The sequence below is a fragment of the Marmota monax genome, unplaced genomic scaffold (assembly GCF_021218885.2).
Source record: "Marmota monax isolate L192 unplaced genomic scaffold, Marmota_monax_Labrador192_F-V1.1 WCK01_AAM20220418_F8-fsc00014, whole genome shotgun sequence".
NCBI classification, from domain to species: Eukaryota; Metazoa; Chordata; class Mammalia; order Rodentia; family Sciuridae; genus Marmota; species Marmota monax.
The window spans coordinates 34,448,105-34,462,865 of NW_026695222.1; the positions used below are offsets into that span (position 1 = coordinate 34,448,105).

General features: G+C 52.4%; 1 protein-coding gene across 1 annotated transcript; it reads right to left on the reverse strand.

Annotated features, from left to right (window-relative positions):
• Positions 1-4,035: 4,035 nt before the first annotated feature.
• On the reverse strand, positions 4,036-11,765 carry Mmp9 (matrix metallopeptidase 9). The gene is made up of 13 exons (XM_046433958.1): positions 11,490-11,765; positions 10,788-11,020; positions 10,315-10,463; positions 9,922-10,050; positions 9,646-9,819; positions 9,243-9,416; positions 8,696-8,872; positions 8,421-8,576; positions 7,316-7,598; positions 7,061-7,200; positions 6,331-6,481; positions 6,106-6,209; positions 4,036-4,334 (listed from the first exon to the last, which is right to left on the reverse strand). Exons 1-13 carry the CDS (start codon positions 11,628-11,630, stop codon positions 4,216-4,218), a joined length of 2,130 nt encoding a protein of 709 aa, XP_046289914.1. The 5' UTR covers positions 11,631-11,765; the 3' UTR covers positions 4,036-4,215.
• Between the last annotated feature and the right edge of the window lie 2,996 nt (positions 11,766-14,761).

The following is a 14,761-nucleotide window of genomic DNA, read 5'->3' on the forward strand; positions in this document are numbered from 1 at the left end:
GGGCGGCGCGGAGCGGCCCGGATGGCACAAGTGGCCGCAGCCGGCCTCCAGGACCGAGCAGAGGCGCTTCCCCGCGCCCGCCGCCCCCCGCCCCCCGCCCGCCGCGCGCCGCTCCGGGTCCTAGTGCCCGCTGCGCCGGGCTCCCCGAGTCTGGCCACTTCGCTCGGAGGCCCTGGGCTCTCAGTTCCACCCGACATTCCTGAGGAGCCCACCCGGCTGAGAGTCATCCCTCATGGAGGGCCCCGGTGTGTGACCCTTGGAGCCCGGGCCTAAACCAAAGGAGTACTCTCATTCACCGAGCACATGTTAATGGCGCTCCTGTGTTTCAGACAATGGTGCAGGGCTAGGCCCCTGGGGACACACCCGGAGAATGAGAGGGACTGGCTTCTTGTTCTCCTGGGGCTTATTTTCTAATGAGGAGACAGGGGAGAAAGAGTATAAGTCAACAGACATACATAAGATCATTTGAGACTGTGGTATATGTTAAGGAAAAAAGAGGGCCATGGGAAGTGGGCAGAACAACTTTAAGGGGTGGCCTGAGAAGGCTTCCCAGACAGTTGATATTTGAGAAGAGCCACTTTTCAAAGATTTGGGGGAAGAATTCTCTGGCGGAAGAAATAGCAAATGCTAAGGCCCTGGGGTGGAAGGAACCTGGACTGTTGCAGAAGCAGCAAGATGCCAATGTGTCTAAAATAGAGTGAGCGTAGAAGAGAAGGATGACAGATGAAGAAGAGAGGAAAGCAGTTCAAATGGTCTTTTGAAGTCTCCGGGGAGGAGTCTGGATTCTTTTCTAATCCACAAAGGAAACCATTGAAGGGTTCTGAACAGAGGAATGCTGTGATCTGATTTATATTGTAATGGATCACTCTGGTTGTGAGTGAACACTCTGCTAAAGAAGGGCAGGCGTGGAAGCTGGGAATCTAATTAGGAGTCTCCTGCAGACCCCCCCACCCACCCCAGGTGGGAAGTGATGGTGACCAGGCTAAAGTGGTGACCATCATCTGCTTTCAGGTAAGTTATGGAAGAGGAACCAGCAGGACCTGCTGATGGTGGGGCCTGGTGGATGATGGTAGGAGTGGAGTCCAAGAGGAACTCTGTTTGGTCACTCCATGCATATATCCTAGGTATACACACCAAAGAAATGGCTGCCCATGGGTACCAAAAGGCATTTCCAAGAATCTTCATACGACATTACTCATAACTCACTGGAACCCACCCAAGTGTCTATCAATAATAAAATACATAAATTTTGTAGTACATTCACAGAATGGAACACTACACAATACTAAAGAATAAACAAGGTACAATTTACAGATGAGTCTCACAAATATAACATTGAGCAAAAGACTCCAGACACAAAGAAGTACATCCCTTATAACATTTAAGTAAAGCTTAAGAAATGGTCAGAGTCTACCTAAGCTGTTAGAAGCCATCATAGTGGTAACTTTTACAGAGAAGAATTGATTGCAAGGGAGGCTGAGGGGGCTTCTGGGGTGATGACGGTGTTTTGTTTCTGGTTCTAGGTGCTGGTCGCCTTCAGTTTGTGAAGATGTATTGAAACGTACGCTTGTAATAAGTGCACTTGTCCTACATTTATTAAAGCAAAGTTCTTGTCTTGGGTCCATGTTGCCCATCAGGGGATATTTGACAATGTTTGGAAAAATATTCAGTTGTCATAGCAGGAGGAGGGCAATACTTTGACCTTGGATTTGCACCAAATCTGCTGGCTCATGAATCGTAGGTCCACCATCACCTCACTGTACCTTGTCCCTACAATGGGGCCTGTCATAGGAGAAGGACTGACACTGAATGGGCCTAGCATCTGGCCATGGATCATGCTACTTCCCATAGGAAGACACCAAACATCCTATCATGGATGGAATGGTTCCCACAGCAAAGAATTGTACAGCCTGAGAAGTCAGTCATGCTGAGGTTGAGATTCCCCATACTAGAATCAGAAGCTTAAATAACTTGTTCCTAGGTTTTAGGATGATTGGGTTTTAGGCTTGATTGCGGGTAGATGAGATTGTCTTTGATTAATGTGGTCATGACTGGAGGAGGAGCAGTTTTGGAAGATGGCGCCCAAGAGTAGGGTTTGACCTGATTGGTTGAGATGCCTGGAAAGTCAACAGTCAGTAGGCAGTTGATCCTATGCATCTGGAGCTCAGGGGAGAGGTTAAGACTGGGGATATAAATTGTGGAGTCTTTAGCAGAGCACAGGGAATAAGTGAACACAGAAGAGAGAAGTCCAGGCACGGGGCGCAAGGGCGCCATCACTCAAAGGTTGCCAAGTGGAGGATCCAGCCAGTGAGTGGGAGGAGAACCAGGACTCGGGGTGTCTCCGAGACCAAGGGAAGAAAGAATTTCAGGAGGGAGGGCAGGTCAACCCCACCACGTGCGTGATGCACCGGCAGCTGGAGCCTGTGGTGGCTTAGTGGGGCTGACAGGAGGCGGGATTAGTGAGAGGAGGATGGGAATTGAGAAGGGGAGCTGGGGAATAGAGACCATATGGGGGGAGTTTTCCTGTGATGAGGATGAAAGCAGAGAAACAGAATCGTGTCTAGAGGTGGACGGGAGGTGAGAGGGATTTTAAAGGTGGGTCACTCCTGGGCGAGAAACAGAGGACTTTGGAGAGTGGGTTCCCCCAGAAGAAACCTGGGGGCAGTTCTCTGAACTCCTCTTTAAATTCCCACTTAGGCTTCCGGTCCAGGAGATGATCTGATGTAATGAAACCCAACACCTCCACTCACGCACCCCACTCTTCAGTCGAGGTCCCCCACTGTCCTGTGAGGTCAAACCCACACAACTCATCTTGGCATCTGGGTCTTCTCTCAGCTGGCCCTCGCCCTTTCTCCTATCTCAACCATTCTAGAATCCTTTTTGTCCTCTCCTATCCACATGCCACCACTGCATCGTTGAGTTCATCAACCCCCCTTGCTTTTTCTCTTCTCCCACTGTTTGCACCAAGAGCGCACATTCCAATGCCACTGTCACTGCTCACTAGCTGTGAGGCCTGGGGTGAACTGGGTCACTTGGCCTTAGCTTCTCATGTGTAAAACAGGGGGCTGGTGATGACTATAATAGTTCCTGGAGGGCAACAGTAGTACCTGTCTCACGGGATGGTTTTACTCACACTTGGAACAGGGCCTGGCACATGATGATGTACAAGAGGTAGCTACTGTCATGTTTGTGTGCATATTTTACTTACTCACTGCCTCATCCCAGGCTCTTAGGCTGTTGCCATATGAAAAACGCTGCAAGCACCATCCGAGTATCTGTTGTTGCATACACACACATGTGAGGGGCACAGAACAGTTCACAATTCTTAGCAGATTCCCTCTATGAAGATGGGCCTGTTGGCACAGGAAGATGCCCTTGTTCATCCTCCCCAACCAGTTCCAGGTGAGAGGGCATCCTGGCTGGGAAATGTTCTCCTACTTCAACCGCGATGCACAGAATCAATCTCTCTCTCTCTTTCTCTTACACACACACACACACACACACACACACACACACACAAGGATAACAGGCTCTGCATGTTCTAAGCAAGCTCTGAGAACACTGTCATTCCCTCTAAGGTCTGAGGACCACTGGGAGGTCCTTGAGAGAAGGATTAGACCAATTCATTCCTCTGTCTCCAGTGCCGAGCACAGAGCCTCACTCCATGAAGGGGCTCCATAAATGTTTGATGGATGAATAAATAGGTCATTTCCTCAGCAGTAAAATAGAAGCAATCACAAACATTTCTAATAGGAAGGACTGGATACGTTAATATTTATGAGAATCCCAGAACCCTGCCTGGCACCTAGTAAGCACTCTATCAGTGAAATATATACATCCGTCCATATGACGGAGGAGAATCCAAGATAAAAAAAAATGAATATGATAAAAATTACTGAGTACCTACTGTGTGCCAAGACTGTTGGAGGTCTCAATTCTTTGGATGCTTATACTCTAGTGGGGCAAGACAGAGGACTAATAAGCAAATATGAAAACACCCGTAAAATGCGAACATACATAAAGGAAAGCTGCTCCTAAAGGTTAGAGAATCCAAGTTTATTAGAAACATTCAGACAAAAAAGAAAGCTGTGAAGAGAGGGCCCAGCCCACCCCCACTTCTCTCTGTGTTCTAGAAGACTTCACCAGTTTGTATCCTGCAAACTGGCTTCTTCCCCGTGGGGACCTGCACTGCGCTGCTGGAGCCGGATGGGAGCCCTAGTCCTCAGGGCACTGCAGGAGGTCATAGGTCACGTAGCCCACTTGGTCCACCTGGTTCACCTCCTTCTTGGAACTCACTCGCCAGAAGAAGCGGTCCTGACAGAAGTAGGCTTTCTCTGCAGGGGATAGGCAGGCATGAGAGGGGTGACTCCCACCCCACCCCCACAAACATCTGCAGACACAGGAGCAAGAGCTTTACAATCATCCCTCCTGGCTTTCTAGATTTTTCCAAGATTTTTACATGACACTTCCATCTCCACCACCTGCCTGTGAGATGCTGGAAGGCACTGGCACACAGTAGGTGCTCCCTACAGATTTTGTGAATGAACTAGAAAATAAATGAATGGATGGCCTATCTTAATACTCAAAGTAATTCACTCAATATTATTCATTGAGCAAATCCATGTATTCATTCAAAAAATTTTTACTGGAGCTGGGGGTGTGGCTCAGAGGTATACGACTTGACTAGCATGAACAAGACCCTAGTACTGCAAAAAAAAAATTACTGACTCTAATTTTCTTAAAAAAAGATGAATATGATTAAAATTATTGAGTACCTACTATGTGCCAAGACTGTTGGAGGTATTAGAGATATAGCAAAAAACAAAACCAAAAAAAAATACATATATATAGGCATGATCTGAATTCTTTTGGTGCTTATACTCTAGTGGCGCAAGTCAGAGGACTAATAAACAAATATGAAGACAAATGAAATTGGTTCTGACAATGTAGAAAGCTATGGAAGAAATACAAACTCCTGGGCTGGGATTGTGGCTCAGCGGTAGAGCGCTCGCCTAGCACGGGTGGGACCCAGGTTTGATCCTCAGCACCACATAAAAATAAAGGCATTGTGTTGTGTCCATCTACACCTAAAAATAAATAAATATTTTAAAAAAAGAAACTCCTAAGTGAAAAGGTAACGAGGGTTCTCTGAGGTGGCCTTAACACTGAGATCTGAAGGATGAGAGAGAGGGAGCCTGGTGACAATGTAGGGAAAGAGACTTCCAGACAGAGGGAACAGAAGGCACAAAGGCCCTAAGACAGGAATGACCTTGATCTGTTTAAAGAGCAGCAGGTGGAGGTGGAGTACAGGGAATGACGGTAGCAGCAGAGAGGATGGGACAGCAGGGGTCAGATAGTGTAAGTTTCCTTGACCTTGGAATAGGCTGGGGGTCATGCCTGGACCATTCCCCTCCCTACTCTCAGGGAATACACCAAAGGTTATTGGAAACCAATATGGCTTGGATTAAAGTGTTTGCAAAGGAGATAGTAAAAAATGCTAGATTCAAAAATGATTTTGTCTGTTAAGAGAACAGATCTTGTCAACTGATAGCATATGAGCAGTAAAGAAGAAGAAGAAGAAGAAGAAGAAGAAGAAGAAGAAGAAGAAGAAGAAGAAGAAGAAGAAGAAGAAGAAGAAGAAGAAAGTACAGTAACTCTAGCTCTAATCGTCCCCAACTCACAGATGGGAACGCGGAGGCTCCAAGAGCGGCAGTGGCTTGCCCAGAGACGCCCAGCTAGGAGCTGCCTTTTCTCTCACTGTATCCCAGTGGCTGCATAGCTCTTGCCACATGGCACCTGATAGTTGCTGTGTGACAAAGGAACATGCCCCCTTGCAAAGCTTACATCCTGTGCTAAAGGGGAAACAGCTTCCTGTTGGGGACGCGGTTATTCTGGGTCCTGGTCCTGACTCTGCTGCTGACTCCCTGTAAGACTTGGGGACATCTCTGCCTCTACAGAGAGTTAGTCGGTCAGTGCTGGGGCACTTTCCCAATCTCCAGGGACCCTTTTCTTTCTTGTTGAGAATTTGTCCAGTCGCCTTCGCAGTGGGGCGAGTGTGGGTGTGTCTCCTAAAGGGACCCTCTCTGGCTCGCACCGCAGCCTCACCTCGGTATTGGAAGATGTCGTGCGTGTTCAAGGGCACCCCGGGGAACATCTGATCCACCCGAGTGGGGCTCCGGGAATCCACTCTCTGCGTCTTCACGTCGAACCTGCAGCCGGGGGGGGGGGGGGGGGGGGGGGGGGGCGGGAGGCGAAGGGACGGTGCTGAGTGAGCCCGCGGGCGGGCGACGGCGCCCGGGCTCCCCCTGCCGGCGGCCGCGTGGCTCTCACCTCCAGAAGAGATGCCTGCTGAACAGCAGCGCCTTGCCCCCGCCACGCGGGAGGACCCCGGTGACTTGGGTCACCTCAGAGCCCAGACCCAGCTTGTCCAGACGCCGCGGGCCCAGCACTGACGCTCCCGTGTACACCCACACTTGGCGCCCTGCAGGGGAGAAGGGTCACGTCGGACTGGGCATGCGGGGCAGGGACGGACGTCCTCCTTGAATGTCCGAGGGGAGAAGCCGGCCAGGCCTTTCCTAGCCCGGAGTACCCGGAGTCTCCGTAGCCAAGAGGCCCAACAGCTGGGTACCAGTGTGTAAGGGGTGGCGAGCAGCCGGACCCAAATGCAACCCCAGAAAATATGACAATTTGCGGGTACCAGGAGGGGGCGCCCTTTTTCAATCGTGTAATTTTTTATTTCATTAAATTTATTTATTTATTTATTTAGGTGCTAGGAATTAAGTCCTAGGGCGCTGTAACTCTGAGCTACATCTCCAGCCTTTTCTTTTTTTTATTTTTAATTTGAGACAGAGTCTCACTAAATTGCTTAGGGCCTCGCTAAATTGCTGAGACTGGCCTGGAACTAGGCCTCCTCCTGCCTCAGCCTCCCGAGTTGCTGGGATCACAGGGTGCACCTTCGCACCTGGCACTGATGTATGCTTCACCGGTCACAGTGGGTCTCTTGATCCTCCCTGCCTGGCGCAGGATGAGAGGTGTCGGAGCAAGAGAGCAGAAAACTAACCCGAGAAGAAGAAAATCTTCTTGGAGAGTGGCTCCTCGAAGGCAGAGTCCAGTCGGGCGGGCAACGCGGGCCACGTGTCGGCGATAAGGAAGGGGCCCTGCAGCCGGGGTCCTCTGCCCTCAGAGAATCGCCAATACCGTCTGAGGACGTGAAAAGGGCAGGACAGGGCGCTGAGCATCGAGCCTGGGGCCAGCGGGCGGAGAAGGCGGTTCTTCCTGCACGCACACCCTCATCCGCACACCCCCGCCCACTCACCCATCCTTGAAGACGTGCAGATAGTTCCCGATCTCCGCAATGGCGTCGAAAACGTCCACATTGCAGGGACTGTCCACCGGATCCAAAGTCACTGGGGCCTCAGAAGGACCAGCCGTGGGAGGACCTGTAGGGCCAGCTGAAGGGGGGCCTGTAGGGCCGGTTGTGGGGAGCTCTGAGGGGCGGGCGGTGGGGGGTGCGGTGGGGCAGACCGTCGGGGGAGCGGTGGGCTGCGGCTCAGGTGTGGTGGTGGACGGAGGTCTTGGATCAGGTTCAGGCCGAGAACCTAAAGAGAGACCCTGACTGAGACTCCGGCTCCACTCCCGCGGCCCAGCGGAGCCCCGCGCAGGCGCAGCTCTCCTCGCTAGCCTGAGCCGTCCTTCTCCCAGCCGCCTGCAGGCGCTCCCCACGCCCTCGGCTTTCATTCAAGTCATACTTTTCCTGGCCTGGGCCCTGTGCACAGAGGACAGAGGCTCACCATCCCAAACAGTGCTGAGGGCTTTAGAAACTCACAGGTTAGCCTTTGATCTTAAAAAACCAAAAAACAAAAAAACTATGACTTAGATTCTTTTATACCCTCACCTGTTTTTGCTCCTTTCTCTCTCTCTCTCTGTGTGTGTGTGTGTGTGTGTGTGTGTAGTGCTGGGAACTGAACCCAGGTCTTTGCACATGACACTCAGCACTGAGCTATACCCCAACCCTCCATATCCCCATTTTTTTAATGAGGAACTAACACTAGATCACGACAATGAAAATATCAAACACACGATGCTTCCTATATGCCACACGTCATTCTAACTCATTAAATTTCATGACAGCCCTTTGAGGCAAGTACTAAAATTAACACTTTACAGACAGGAAACTGAGAGGTGAACTGATATACCCAAGGTCACCTGGCTATGAAGTGGCTTGTCTGGCTTTTGAACCATATCTACCTCTCCCTAGAGTGTGGGTTCCTTAGCACCATCTCCAAGCATTGACCAGGCAGCGACTGCTCCCAGGCCCCACCCCGACGGATGTTGAGGTCCTCCCCCTCTGGCATTCCCTGGTCCTGTGGCTGAGCTACCCCATTTCCTCTGCTGCGTCCACCCCTGTCCCGCAGCCTCACCATAGAGATGCTGGATACCCTTCACGTCGTCCTCGTGCAGCGGGGAGCCCTCCAGGAAGCGATACATGGGGTACATGAGCGCCTCTGGCACTGATGAGTGATCCAGACCCAGCGCATGACCGAACTCGTGCGCCGCTACAAGGAACAGGCTGTATCCTGGAGGGAAGGAACCTGAGATGTAGCTCCGGGCAGAGCCCCCAGCACTGGCCACCCAACCACCACTACCGCCCAGGCCACAGCCCCCAGCCTGGAAGCCCCTGAACCATCCCGCTCACCTTGGTCTGGGCAGAAGCCCCACTTCTTGTCATTGTCGAAGTTGGAGGTGGTGGCGCACCAGAGGCGCCCATCATTACGGCCATCGCTGGTACAGGTCGAGTACTCCTTGCCCAGGAAGATAAAGGGGAAGACGCACAGCTCCCCGGCGGAGTTGCCCCCAATCACAGTTGCGTCAGCTGGAGAGACCCAGAGTGTTGGTGAGCCAGGGGACTGGGTCCAATAAAGTGCCAGGGGGGGCCAAGCAAGGAGCTAGAGGATCTTGGTGGCCTATTTCTAAAGCCTATGGACGCTATGGAGCACAGCAGAGACCCGCGTCCCCAATGGTCAGGGCCTAGGTCACCAAACCAAGGAAGAGGCCTCAGGCTGAGCAAGGAAAGTCCAAGCCCTGGACTTTTGGCTGGGTAACTGGAAGTTAGGGCAAGGGGACATAGTCATGGTGTGTGGATGAGGAAGGAGTAGAGACAGAATAATGAGTGAAGGAGCCACATTTGAGGAACCGATGCAGGATGGCAGAGGAAGGCCGAATCAGGTAGGCAGACTAGGTACCTCGAGTTGGGCAGAAGCCATAAAGCTTGTCCTGGTCATAGTTGTCGGTGGTGGCACACCAGCGATAGCCATCAGAGCGACCTTGGGTGGTGCAGGCAGAGTAGGAATTGCCCTCGAAGATGAATGGAAACACGCAGGGTTTGCCATCTGCATTGCCATGCTGGGTGTAGAGTTCTGGGGAGGTGAGAACAATTTACCTTCTCGTGCAGCACAGCAAATGCTTTGACCCACAGACCACTTGCAGTCCAACCCTCCTCCCTTCAGTTCAGGAAATTGGGCCCAGAGAGCAGGAGAATGACTTGCAGGCCACACAGCACTGGTGGCAAAGATGGGATTAGAATCTAAGATTCTGGACCTTCAAGGGTAGTGACACCCACATCCCTGCCATGACCCCCTCACTCACTCTCACTGGGGCAGAAGCCGAACTTGCGGTCCGTGTCATAGTTGGCGGTCGTGCTGCACCAAGGAGCGCCGTCGGTGCGGCCGTCCGTGGTGCAGGCGGAGTAGGAGCGGCCCTCAAAGGTGAAGGGGAAGTGACAGGGGGCTCCATTTGCGTTTCCAAAGTGGGTAGGAACCACTGCGGGAAGAGGACTAGAGTCAGGAAGGCTGCTTATGGACGTGGGAGAAGGGAATGGAGGAGGCAGGCTTGTAGGGACTCCGGGGCGGCTCCAGATCTCACCGACGCCCTTGCCCAGCGACCACAACTCTTCATCATCGAAGTGGGCGTCTCCCTGAATACCGGGGCCAGGAGGAAAGGCGTGTGCCAGAAGCCCGTCTTTCCCGTCGAAGGGATACCCGTCTCCATGCTCTAAAGATGAAGAAGGAACCCGAGTCAGCCAAGTATCGCTGGGTAGGTTGTGCGCTGTGCAAGGGCGCGGGACCCAGCGTGGCCCGGAAACCTCCCCGCTCACGGCTTTCCAAGCCTGGCGGGAGCTCTGCCCTCCCGCAGGCGGGGGCGCCCTGCGCGCCAGTGGCCGTCAAGGCCACCAGGAAAGCGGGTCCACCGCGGCTCTGCTCTCCTTGGCCCTCCCTCCCATTCCTGGTCCGGGAGTCCTGATTTGCCCCTTCTCACCAGCGACACCAAACTGGATGACGATGTCTGCTTCCCGGCCATACACGCGAGTGAAGGTGAGCGGCGTCACTGCGCTCCACACGGCGAAGGCACGGGCAAAGGCATCGTCGATCACGTCGCGGGGCAAATCTTCCGAGTAGTTTTGGATCCTGTAGGGGAAGGTGGGAGGAAAGAGGTCAGAAGTGAGAGGCTGGAGCAGGACAGCAGCGACACCCCACGTTTCAGAGTCTTCAACATATGCCTCGTTCCCTGAGGGCATCCCCCTCAGGTATCCCCCACCCCTCCGTTTGGGTCCCCACAATGGACCTGACAGAAGTTCCACTCAGAAAGGGAAACTGAGGCTCAGAGGTGGAGCCTTTTGCCCCAGGCCCTACAAGTAGTGGATCCAGGACCTAAGACAGGATGTGATCACCTCAGTACAAACCCGGATCCAGACCCCACCCTGGTCACCCACTCTGACCCCAACCGCTCACCAGTATGTGATGTTGTGGTGGTGCCACTTGAGATCACCCTCAAACGTTTGAAATTTGCCCAGATCTGGGACACCGCAGCGTGGGGTTCGCATGGCCTTCAGGGTGGCGCTGTCCAGCTGACCAGTCTGGGGCAGGGACAGCCGCTTCTGCAGAAGCAGCAGAGCTGGGCGCAGGGACAGTGCATCGGTATGCATCTCAGCCACGCGAGTGTAACCGTAGCGGAACAGGTATTCCTGAGGATGGAGAGCAGAGACATCCCAGAGCCCAGCCCCTTTCTCTGCCCTTCTGGCCCAGGACTAGTCTCTCAGGTGCTCAGGGGTGATCAGTAAGGCATTATATCCAGGACACTCGTGCTGCCCATTCAAGAATCCACCTCCTGCAGACTCCCTCAGCTCCTTCCCACCCCTGGGCACGGCTCTCCCTAAGACCCCTGGGGCTTACCCTTGTTCACTCCCAATTCTTGACCACTCCAGAATCCTCCAGTGTCCCGTCCCCCACACCATCTTCCATTGCCCACCTAGCAACCCCCATTTTCTGTTATCTGCTCTAAACATTGCAGACCCCAGTGCCTCACCCCAGACACCTCTGTTCCCCATCATCCCAAGACGTCCCTGAATATCTCTGAGGCCCCATGCCCCCTTTGGTCCACTGCATACCTTCCTGGCCAGCCCTCCCCGACTCTCCTTGGGGGTGTTTGCTTACCTGTGCCAGCTGCATATCAGTGAGATTGGTGGTTCTCAGGTCTCTGGGGAAGACCACAAAGGCGGGCTGGCGCTGTGCAGGTGCGGCAGAGCAACATCCCAGCACCAGGAGTGCCAGGACCAGGGGCTGCCAGGATCTCATGGTGAGGGTAGCCGTGTCTGGCTGCAGCTGTCCTAGCAGGGGCTTTAAAGAGTTGCCACTAACTGAATCAGTGACCCTGCCCCGCCCCTCCAGGCAAGTGCTGACTCAGGGTGTGTGTGTGTGTGTGTGGCAGCCCCAGCCCTAGAAGGCAAAGAAAGGTCTTACACCACTCCTCCTGTCCCCTCCTGCCGCAGCTCCACTGCAGAGTCAGGCAGGACCCCAGACCCGCAGGAAACCGCAGGCGCTCAGGGAGGGGTTGGTTTTGCAAACTGCAGAGTTTGTGGGAAAGGGAGGGAGCGGGTGGACTCCCCCAGCCCTCAATCTAAAAGCCTCAAGTGGTCAGCCACAGAACCTCCTTCCCCAGGCCCCTTGTCCAGACTCCTTGAAATCCCCAGCCCACCTCTGTCCATCTGCTGCATCCCCTCCTTGGATTTCAGTCCCACCTTTGCCATTTTCCAGCTATGTGGCCTTGGCCAGAGTCCCATCTTAGCCCCTCCCCACACTCCGGGTTCTGTGTTCTCATCTCCTCCCTGAAAACCTGTCTGGACTCGGCTTCCTTTCCCATCTGGGGGCGGAAGGTCTGGGTTCTGGAGGCACGACCTGGGGGATTTCTCCTGGGGAACCCCCTGTGCTCAGGATAGTAAAGGAAGCCTTTATGCTTCTGCAAACCAGCAGAGTTGGCTGTATTCTTCTTTCAGGGCCTCGGGCAAATGTCCTCACCATGCTGAATTTGTTTCCTCAGCGGTAAAAAATGGACTTTTGGTCCCTAAACTGATGTGCAGATAAATAAGATCAAATACATACAATGCTTAGTACTGAGTACATTTTAAGTCCCCAGTAGATGGTGGTGATTTTTAATTACAGAGGCCAAGACCAGGATTGTGACCGGGAATGAGAACACTAGGGTCTTTGGCTCTATGCCCACCCTGTGACCTGGGTAAGTGCCTTCCCACTTCCGGCTTTGGATTCTGACCGCCCTTTCCCTTGGCAGCCCTGCTCCATCTAGGGAAGGCTTCCGCACCAATAATCAGTTCTCCAGTAACCAGAAGCCTCCCTCCCTCCCTTCCATCCAGCCAGCCAATGTGGGGCAGGGCCTATATTTTTTGCCTTCTCCAAGGCCTTATTTGGGAAGAACAACAATAACAATTCAAATGGGCTAACCAGGCAGGCGTGGGTAGTATGGTGCCAGCAACTTGGGGAGCTGAAGCAGAAAGATAGCAAGTTTGAGGTCAGCTTGGGCAATTTAGCAAGACCCTTCTCAAAATAAAAAATAAAAAGGGCTGGGGTGTAGCTCAGTGGTAGAGTGCCCCTAGGTTCAATTCTCAGGAATTCATAAAAGTATCTAGTAGCCAGGTGTGGGGGCACACACCTATAATCTTAGCCACTCAGGAGGCTGAGGCAAATTCAAGCCCAGCCTTGGCAACCTATTGAGACCCCGTCTCCCAATAAAAAATTTAAAAATGGCTGGGGGTATACTCAGTGGCAGAGCCCCTCTGGGTTCAGTCTCTAGTACTACAAATACATTACCTAGCAGGTGTCAGGCATTTTACATACACCTAATAAATGAGGTTGTGAGACAGGAAAACAGAAGCTCTGAAGTTTCCTATTTAATGAGAATTTGTTTTGGAGTCATGCAGTCCTGGACTTCAGCGCCAGCTCTGCCACTTTCCAGCTCTGTGATCTCGGGCAAGTCACTTGACCTCCATGTCAATGGAGGTTGACTGTGTTATTCTTTGAGGCTGACGTGTTGAGCACAGTGGTAAGCTCTCTGCGGGCTTCTCAGTTCATCCCCACCATCCATGAGGTAGGTTTGATGAGCAACCCCCTCCTATTCAGAGGAGGGAACTGAGGCTTGGACAGTTAAGGAACTTGCTTGTGGCCACACAGCAAATTAATACCCAGAGTCAGGACTCAAGCCATGGGCCGCCTCCTTTGGAGGCTTTCCATCTTGAGTAGGAGTAGTAGGGATCAAACCCCCAGAGGTATCTTGCCACTGAACCACATTCCCAGATCCTTGTTTTTCTTTTCTTTTCCTTGGTACTGGGGATTGAACTCAGAGTCACTTGATCACTGAGCCACTTCCCCAGCCCTATTTTGTATTTTATTTAGAGACAGAGTCCCAATGAATTGCTCAGCACCTTGCTGTTGCTGAGGCTGGCTTTGAACTTGCTATCCTCAGCCTCCTAAGCCATTGGGATTATAGGCATGTACCACATGCCCGGCCCCAGCCCCTTAAAAATTTTTTTTTTTCTTTTCCAATTCTGAGACAGGGTCTTATCTTGTTAAGGTGCTTAAGGCCTCACTGAATTGCTGAGGCTGATCTTGAACTTGTGGACCCTCCTGCCTCGGCCTCAGTTGCTGGGATCACAGACATACACCACTGTACTTGGCTCGTGTTTATTATCATTTACAGGGAACTGAGATGACCAGAATGCAGACAGGGGCAAAGGGTGGACTAGTGGGGTGCCTTCAGCCTGGACCCTTCTCCTTTGATTATCTGCTGCCCATTGAAGACAACAGAGGGGCCTCCAGCATCTGAGAGATCGGAAGATGGAGGACCCAGGGGAACTATAGTTTTAACTTGGGGGTATGAAGTCAAAGACCAGCATGATTTTTGGAGATGGAAACGCAGTGAAAGATCCTCCAATGCGAAGGGTCTTCCCCTGGGTAGCAGGCATAGGCTTTAGAAGAAGTCATGAGCTACAGCCAATTTGCCATCGATTGCACAAAATATGTCCTATGTATGCGTGCACGCCATATTTCTCAAACTTGGCTCTCTTGATATTTGGGGCTGGATCATTCTGCTTTGAGGGGCTGCCCTGTGCACTATAGGACGTGGCCCAGCATCCTCAGCCCCTCTTCCTACTAGATGCCAGTAGCACCTCCCCCTGCCAGTTGTGACAACCAGAAATGTTGCCAAACATTGCCAAATGTCCCCTGGGTAAGAGGGAGGGGCAGAACCACTGGTATAAATTGATTTTTGAAATAAAGCATCCAAAAACTTTCATTAGATTCTCAAACTAGGGCTGGGGATGTGGCTCAAGCGGTAGCACGCTCATCTGGCATGCGTGCTGCCCGGGTTCGATCCTCAGCACCACATACAAACAAAGATGTTGTGTCAGCCAAAAACT

Bases quoted from the DNA above. Each gene is read 5' to 3' on its own strand.
- Mmp9 (XM_046433958.1), bottom strand. From the start codon at position 11,630: ATGAGATCCTGGCAGCCCCTGGTCCTGGCACTCCTGGTGCTGGGATGT. The intron at 9,820-9,921 runs GTGAGATCTGGA...CTCTTCCCGCAG, and splicing joins GTCGCTGGGCAAGGGCGTCG to TGGTTCCTACCCACTTTGGA. The intron at 9,417-9,645 runs GTGAGTGAGGGG...TCACCTCCCCAG, and splicing joins CGGCTTCTGCCCCAGTGAGA to AACTCTACACCCAGCATGGC.